We start from the raw sequence: 9,300 nt of genomic DNA on the forward strand, positions 1-9,300 counted from the left end.
CCTAGGGGACCCCTTGAGATTAAATACAAGGGAGATAGGATCTCCTCTACTAATGCATTGTTCAAAGAGTGGAAGAATAATATTGTGGCAAAAAATTCGTCGTCCGTGAAGTATTCGGAGGCTGTTACAGCAATGCTTGCTTGCACTGATGGGGGGTAATGGTTCAAATTCCATTTTATTCTTCTCTTCAACTCCATGTACATCGAAAGTACAAAAAATGGGTATATTAAGCCACATATTCTGGAAATTGTGGACAATGTAGACAAAATTCCCCATTTCAATTGGTGCAGATTCACCCTCCAAACCTTGAGTGCTGCAGCTGTCAGTTGGCAGAAAAAATACACTGGATATTTTCCCGGTTGCATGTTGTTTATGCTTGTAAGTTTTGAAGGATATTGAATTTCTGCAAAAAAAATAAAAAGGCAAAATGTGGCAGATATTTATTTTAACGATCTTTTCATTTGTATTCAGGTACATTATGTTGATAGGGTGATTCTCCGCTTCAACCGACCTGTCAAGAGGTCTATTCCGGCATTAGTAGGATGGACAACTCCACATCTAAAAGAACGGCAGAAGACTGAAGCTGAGGCTGGGGGTTTTGGACATGGAAGAGTCAAGCCCCGCAATCCAGAATATATACCAACCCAACCCGCTTCTCACATTCCTGCTGTTGATGCTCAGAGTCTCCCTGAGATAGAGGATGTTACAATTGATGCTGAGGAGGTATGTTCATTTTTTATATTTTTTTAAACGCATATTATGTTATAATCATATGCAGGTTTAGTATTTTTATCACACACGTTAGGATTTACTGTGACGCACACTAGTTGATAATCCTTTGCATATTACCACGGTTATATACATATTGGTTGAAAGCACATTAACATAATACAGGACGCACATTAAGGTCTGTTAGATGTAATTAACATTGATACACATCATGTACTAATCATACAAACGTTCATTTCCCACACAGGAATATTGCACTGCATATGAACAGAGTTTAAAAAACTTCTGTGATGAGATGAACAATCTTATTCAATACAACAGCAGATCATCCTCCGTCATCCACAACAAAGATAGGGAGACGAATCTGAAATCCCTTGCACACAAAGCACTTGCTGCTGCCAGAGAATCTAATGCAGGCGTTGAAGAACGAACAAGAGTTGATGAGGTTGACAGTGAGCACGTTAATGCTGTTGCCAGTGAAGCTCTTGCAAACGTTGCACAACAAACTATAGTTGAGGAAGTTGATACTGAGCACATTAAGGCTGTTGCCAGTGAAGCTTGTGCAGACATTGCAGAAAAACACTAGACTTAAGGAGGTTGAGCAAGCTGAGCTTCCAGAACAAGTTTCACTGCTAGACAGTGTTACACATGCTGATGATGAGTGTGAGAAAACTATGACTGCTGGAATTGAAGAACACCTAAGAGTCACACAAGACATTTCAGTATATGACATAGAGCAAGGTGACATCGAAATAAATCTTCAAGTGTCACCTGTTGATGCAGGGGGGAATGCGACGGATTCTGAGCATGCAGTATGTTTTTCAGAACTTGTAAGCATACCAGAGCCGTGTCCTAGTGTTCAAGCAGCTCATCTGCTCGATGGAGTGCCTCTTAGTGTTCAAGCAGACATAGTCCCAGTAGCAGCAACTTCGATGAAAGCTGGAAAGGCTATATCAGAGCTTACTGAAGAGCATCAGCAGAGAGGACGGAGAGCACGAAAACGGTCAGAATCATTAAAAGCTCCGTTCTTTTAAGACAAGTGCAACTCACATCACCAATCACTCCTACTGAGAGTGCATTTAAAGTTTGGATTGAAGAGACAGATGAGCCGAATTAGTGAGTTATACCTAAAATCCCTATTTTGGTTTTTGTTAATTAAACCTGCTAATATCTTAAATTTTTTTATTTTTTTTTTGGTTTTTTCTAATGTTTATATTAAATATTTTTATCTGCATATTTGTAGCTTTCAAGAAGTGTTTAAGAATGGTCAAAAACTCCTGTTCTTGGCGAATTTGAGATCATTGCTAGGGCATGAGCATGTCGAATCTGCAGTGTTGGACACCTGGAGTCTAATTCTCAATCACCTGGAGTATAACTGCAGTTCTAAAGATTCAGTTAAGAGATTCTTTTTTTCAACAAATCCAGTGGTAAGTTATTCTTTGAACCAGTTATAGTTTCATGCACATTTAATAGCATATTGAAGCATATATATGATTGAAACTGTAATTATAAACTTTTTCATTTACAAATGCACACGATAACATATGGTTTCACACACTTTAATTCAAAAAAAATAAATAAGCTAACATCACTTATTAATGAAATGTATAATTAATATCTAAAATTCATGATTTTATAGACACGTAGTATTGTGAATGCACCAACGCAAGAGGACACTGATGAATTCTACCTTAAGTCTGAAGAAGATGTTGATGCCGACCTTGATGTTTATGACCATCCTTTGAAACGACGATTGGTACATTATATTCCAAATTCTTTACATAAAATTTGTATTTATTGTTTCTCTGTGCTAACACATTTAAAAACAAATTCCAACTTGCAGTTCTTCTTTCCAGTCATCCAATTTGAACACATATATGTAATATGCATTGATATAATACCTGGGTATACACGGGTTGATATACTTGACAATTCCTCCGTCGGTGGTACTTCCACAAACAAATATGCCAATCTACCTCGTACATTGGTAAGTATTGACTCACACATTTTAAGTCATTATACATACTTTAACATTTTGTTATAATTTTTTTTAAAGAAATAATTTTCTGTTTTATTGCAGCAAGACTATTTTGCACGATATTTACACAGGAAGATGATGTACACTACTGCAGACACACTTAAAAAGGCTCTAACAACAATACTGGATATGAAATGTAGAGATCAGAAAAACAAGGATGACTGTGGTGTATTTAAAATGCGCCACATGGAAACATACATGGGCACTGGATCCTCTGATTGGGACTGTGGCATCAAGAAAGGAAGGAAAAAAAGACCTTGAACATATCAGGATCAAGTACATTGCAGCGATTTTAAATGCTAAAAATAACGAATTGTCCATTGAGAACAACAAAAAAGCTGGTCTTGAAAACAAATAGCCCACTTAGTATTAGTTTATGTAATTAGCAAACATTAATATATTTTTGTTATATAAAAACCTTTTGTTACGTTAAGCAAATTAAGTTATATTTTGACGCACAGTACAACTTGCGTGAGTGCATATCTTAATGTGCGTTCATTTGCATACTAAAAATATAATGGAAAATAATAATTATTAAAAACAAAAACAAAAATTCAAATAAATTAATATGCGTTCATATTCACCATTACGTGCGAGTTGCTAAAATACAACGTGCGCGACCTCACGTCTTGATGTGCGTTCGTTTGAGAACCAATTAACAAACCATTACTCTAATATCTCTTTAATATGCGTCTCATATCTCTTTAATATGCGTCTCATGTTTCTTTACTGTGCGTTTCATATCTCTTTAATGTGCGTCCGTCCGACTAATACTTCAGTGTGCTTTAGTGTTAGTTTATTTCGCGCATTGAACTTAAAATATCACTGTTCTTTCATTTCAAACAAATTCGCGCACTCCGATTCTAAGACAGCTGAATTAGTACTCCACAAATAAAAACAGAAATCTTCCCACCTTCGCGTTGTTCAGTTTCCAAACGCATTTTTCAAAAATTTTACCGATTACAGTCGTCATTCTCCATTCCAGGCTTTTTTTTAACAACACCGCAGACATGGCGTCGCCGGGAAATGCTCCACAGTCTCAAAAATCTACTCAACGAACTAGCAACTACGGTACAAGGTAAATTCGACCCCCTATTCATTCCAATAATATTGTTTAGTGATTAATTTCTCGCACAGTATGATTTGCATGTTTATTTCAGAATTATACAAAATAAGATCTAAATGCAAAAACAACGCCATACTAGTTCACGCACACTATGAGTTAAATTGCTGCAATATATATACATATATATACTCATTGACGCACACTGGTACCTAACTGTACGAACATCTTATTCCTGCGAATTGATTTTCAAATTGATACATTAAGTTTTAATTATACACACACCTTAAGTAATGCTTGTATGCAATTTACTTTACGTCTTAACGCACATTAAGTAATAATATAACGCATAAACTGTACTCACCTAACGCACATTAGATTTCAAACTCACTGAATAAGTTATATTTACACGCATATACTGTACTATCCTAACGCACATTAACTTTAAAAACTCCAATATCTTTATGTTTGATGAATTATGTTGTTTTCCTTGTGCAAACTATATTCAACTTAATGCAGATTGATTATGCATTTAACCATTCTTGCATTTTGCAATCAATTTATATATTTTTTTTTATTCATTTATTAATTTTTTTTTAAAAAAAAAAACAATAGGTAAAAAACGCAAAAGCCAACAGAAATTAGATATGGTTATTGCTACATCCTCTGGGGGGATGTACAGGATGGAAAACAAAGACAGAGATAAAAAAATAGAAACCAAGGAATTTATAACGGTGTGCCTGAAGTTAAGAACAGGGGATCATCAGCTAGGTTGATTTCTGCAATCAAAGATTTTAGCCCTGAACAACGGGCTGCAGTCATGGATATCGGTTTTGGTAGTATCCTTAGCCTAGAGATTACAGAATTCCCAATACGGCTAAGCGACTGGATACTCCACAACTATGATCTAATGGACGGTACCTTGACATTGCACTCTAGTTCAAAGTTTGATGTGACAGAAGATGATGTTGAGTATGCCTTAGGCTTCCCAAGGGGACCATTTGAAATTGCATATGAGAAAGACAGGTTATCTCCTACTCTCCCACTGTTCTTGGATTGGAAAGACAAAATTCAACCAAAAAAATCAAGCTCAGTGCTCTATGGTGAGGCTATTAAAGCAATGATGGACTGCACTGATGGGGGAGACTGGTTCAAGATCCACTTCATGGTCATACTGAGCTCTATGTACATTGATGACCCTAAAAGTGGATATGTTGGTCCACGCATCTTGCAGGCGTTGAATGATGTCACCAAAATCCATGATTTCAATTGGTGTCGCTTCCTATTGCAGAGATTGAATACTGCAGTACTTGCTTGGCAACCGAACCCAACTGGTTATTTCCCGAGGTCCCTCCTGTTCATGCTTGTAAGTCTTAAATGTGTATTTGTTCTATTTAAAATACAAAACATAGTAAGTTATTTTGCTAACATTTGTCATTTGTATTCAGGTACATTATGTTGATCGTGTTCTGTTACAATTCCATAGACCTATTAAAAGATCTATTCCAGCTTTAATAGGATGGACAACTAAACATTTAAAAGACCGAGAGTTGGAAGAGTTTAAGTCTGGGGCTTTTGGACAAGGTAGAATTCATAGATGTAATCCCCAGTTTGTGCCCACTCAAACAGATTCAAAAGAATTTGATAGTAATGATCTACCAGAAATGGAAGTATTGAAATGTAGTCATCAACAAGCATTGCCACCTTTTCCAGCTGTCAAAGGTAAAAAAAACATACTGAAGTCCAACATGTGCCCCTTGAAAGAGTGAAGGTTTGTTCTTCATTCTATGATGTTTTTGTTTATTTTTATTCAAACTACTTTCACTTATATTACTGTATAATTGTAAAGCACATTATGTTTTACCATCACACACGCAATAATTCATGTGCATGCAAGTTAAAGATTCTATTCCACGCACATTATGTCATAACCGTACGCACATTAATTCTTACAACAGGAATTCTGCACTGGTTATGCACAGTCTTTGCATAGGTTTTCTGATGAGATGGTAAACCTGATTGACTACTCAAAAAATTCACCAGCCATGTTTGAAAACAATCAGAATGTAAAAAACCTGCATTCAATGGCTATAAAGGCACTCAGTCCTGTTGTTCAAGACGTGCAATCATGTCTCTCCCAAGCAGAGCGAGAAGCATTTAGCAGCCAAGACTCCTTTTGGGGCGATCCACAAACATATATTGCAATTGACCTTGCAATACAAAAAAGGAAAGAGTATTTAGAAGAACAGCAGTTTGAATTTCCCAGTTTCGACCTTTTAAAAACACCAATACCAAGCCCCACTTGCAGCAATGTCGATAGTGCTACAGTGACCCGGTTGTCAATTCCAATCCAAAGGAAGCACAGACAGCAACAAGTATTTCATATGAGGTTTTAAATATTGCTGCTTGCTACATTGTTGATGATCTTCAGTAGACTACTTTGGATGGGAACAATAATGACAAGGTTAAGTCTCGTGACGAAGATCACCATGCTGACAGTACTCTTGCCACAGAATTTGAAACACCTAAGATTCAGAATACAAACAAGATAAGTGTTAACGAAGCTGCAAAGGAAACAGCAACACCTGCTGAGGGGAGACTGCAGAGACACTGTGTGGAAAGCAAAATGAAATATGCAATGGACTCTCCATGCTTTACAATGAAACTGAACATCACTGCACCGCACACTCCTAATGAAATCATGCTCAACAACTGGGTTTATACTGCCAATTATACAAATAGGTAAGTTACAGTTGAAATTCCTATGTATGAAATGAGTTTCATAACATGTTAGTGTTCCCCGTGTGCTATAAGATGTTAATAATGTGTGTGAGTCTTATACTTAATGTGCTTGAGATTTCTGATTAATATGCGTTTGTGTAATTCTTAATGTGCGTTTTTGTAATGCCTAAGGTGCGTGAGATTTATGCTTAATGTGCGTCACTGTCAACTTAGCATGGGTTGTTGTGTGAGTTTTTAACACTTTAAATTGCATTATTTGTGTGCTTAATGTGCGTGAATTTTGTGATTAAGGTGTTTCATTCTTGTTCCTAAGATGTGTGAGTCTTATACTTAATGTGCCTGAGATTTCTGATTAATGTGCGTTTGTGTAATGCTTAATGTGCGTATCTGTAATGCCTAGTGTGCGTGAGTTTTATACTTAATGTGCGTCAGTGTCTACTTAGTGCAAGTTGTGTCAAATGTTAAAAGTTTAAATTGAATGATTTGTGTGCTTAATGTGCGTGAGTTTTCTGGTTAATGTGTGTGAGTCTTGTTCTTAAAATGTGTGAGTTTTGTTCTTAATTTACTTGATTGTTTATTTAATGTGAATTGTTGTTAAAACTTAAGGTACATGTATTTTTGTAGAAAGACACACCCATATTAATTGTACAAGTTAAGTTTGCATTTTTTATTTATTTACTTATTGATTTTTTTTACTTCATATCTGATATTTTTTGTAGGCGTGAATTTGCTTTTAAACATGGAGAGAAACGTTTACTGATGATTGAGTTGAGGTCATTGAGGAAGGGTGAACGTGTAGAAGCTGGTGTTTTGGATACTTGGGTTTTAATTCTAAATAGCATGGAGACCTACACCTTTAAGTATCCTAACAAAAGAAGATTCTTTTTCTCAACAACACCAGTTGTAAGTTATTTTATTATTGATTTACGATTTCATGCGCATTAACAAATTTCTTGGAGCACATACTGCATTCCTGACAAGATTATCATACTCCTGTAGGCATCTTCTATTGTGTATAAACCAGCTGCATACAATACTGATCAACTGTATGAAAAGTTTCAAGAAAGTGTTAATCATGACATTGACACTGCTACTGGTGACCCTACAAACTATCGTTTGGTAAATTAAATTCTACATACTTACATTACATTTGAATTTATAACTTCTCCGAACTAACATGTACAAAATGCAGTTCTTTTTCCCAGTCATTGCAACTGATCAAATATATGTCATCTGCATTGATTTGGATGTTTATCAAACATCCATACACATACTTGGCAACTCTTCTGCTGATGGTGCTGGTATTGCCAAATATGGTGATATACCATTTCTTTTGGTGAGTACTAAGTCACACATTTTAAAACATTTTATGAAGTGTAGTTTTTTCTGTTTTTAATGCTTTTCTATTAATCTGCAGAAAGACTACTTTGTGAGATATTTGAACCAGAGGGATTCATACAGTGCTGCAAACAGACTAAAAAAGATTACACCTCAGCGAATGCTAATGCAATGGAGTGATACCGAGAAGAAAGACGATTCTGGAGTATTTACAATGTGCATCATGCAAACATACATGGGAGATGACAGTAGTAAAAATAAACAATCAGATCTTGCAGACCTCAGGGTCAAATACATAACAGCAATTTTAACTGCTGAAATCAATGAACTGTCTTGATTAAAGGCTGGTATTAAAGACGAAAAATAGTGAATATTTTTTAGTGTTAAAGGTTTTATGACATTACAGTAGTTCAACATCTTGATATAAACTCCTTTGGTTTTCAAACACATTAATATATATTTTCACGCAAATTATATGTGGCATGGACGCATATTAAAAATCACCTTATTAATTAATACAAATGATAATCATAATATGCGTCCACTTAGCATTGAACGTGCTTTATAAAAAATTTAATGTGCGTTCATTTTCGTCATAAATAAGTAATTGAAATAAAATAAAGAAAAAAAATAAACATAAAAACTCTTAACATGTTTATAAAACAAAGTTAATATGTGTTGATATTCGGTATTAAAAATTACATTACAACTTGCGTAAGTTCATATCTTACTGTGCGTTCATTTACATAATAAAATAACGTGGAAAATAATAATTATTAAAAACAAATATAAAAAAAAAGAATACAAATTCAAATAAATTAATGTGCGTTCAAATTCACCATTAAATGCGTGTCATTAAAGTACAACATGCGGGACCTCAAATCTTGATGTGCGTTGAGTTGAGTACCAATTAAAATAAATCATCTCTCATAACTCTTTAATATGCGTCTCATATCCCTTTAATATGTGTGTCAGATCTCTTTAATATGCGTCTCTTATATGTTTAATATGCGTCTCATATATCTTTCATGAGCGTCGGTCCGTCTAACACTTACTATGCGTGCACGTATTACGCAGTGTGCTTCAAAAATATAACTTAACGTGCTCCATTTTCATAACCAAATAAACAAGATCAGTTTTCTGAGATGAAAAAGAACAAATGTAGATCCACGACAAATAAATACAATATAGCGACAGAGAATGGAAAAAGATTTGGAAACAACAACAATGGACACCGCAATGCTAAACGACTGGGAGAAGATAGACAACTGAACGATTCTTTGAAAAACAAAAACAAAGTCGCCGGCAATGCGAACGACGATGGAGAACAGCGATGAAAGTTAATTTATTCAAAATTACTAATTTGTCCCTCCGTACGCGAATACAAGAA

General features: G+C 35.3%; 1 protein-coding gene across 1 annotated transcript; it reads left to right on the forward strand.

Annotated features, from left to right (window-relative positions):
- Positions 1-7,758: 7,758 nt before the first annotated feature.
- LOC109154218 lies at positions 7,759-8,247 on the forward strand. The gene is made up of 2 exons (XM_019302054.1): positions 7,759-7,908; positions 7,990-8,247. Exons 1-2 carry the CDS (start codon positions 7,759-7,761, stop codon positions 8,245-8,247), a joined length of 408 nt encoding a protein of 135 aa, XP_019157599.1.
- The last annotated feature ends 1,053 nt before the right edge of the window (positions 8,248-9,300 follow it).

This window comes from Ipomoea nil, unplaced genomic scaffold (assembly GCF_001879475.1).
Source record: "Ipomoea nil cultivar Tokyo-kokei standard unplaced genomic scaffold, Asagao_1.1 scaffold2610, whole genome shotgun sequence".
NCBI classification, from domain to species: Eukaryota; Viridiplantae; Streptophyta; class Magnoliopsida; order Solanales; family Convolvulaceae; genus Ipomoea; species Ipomoea nil.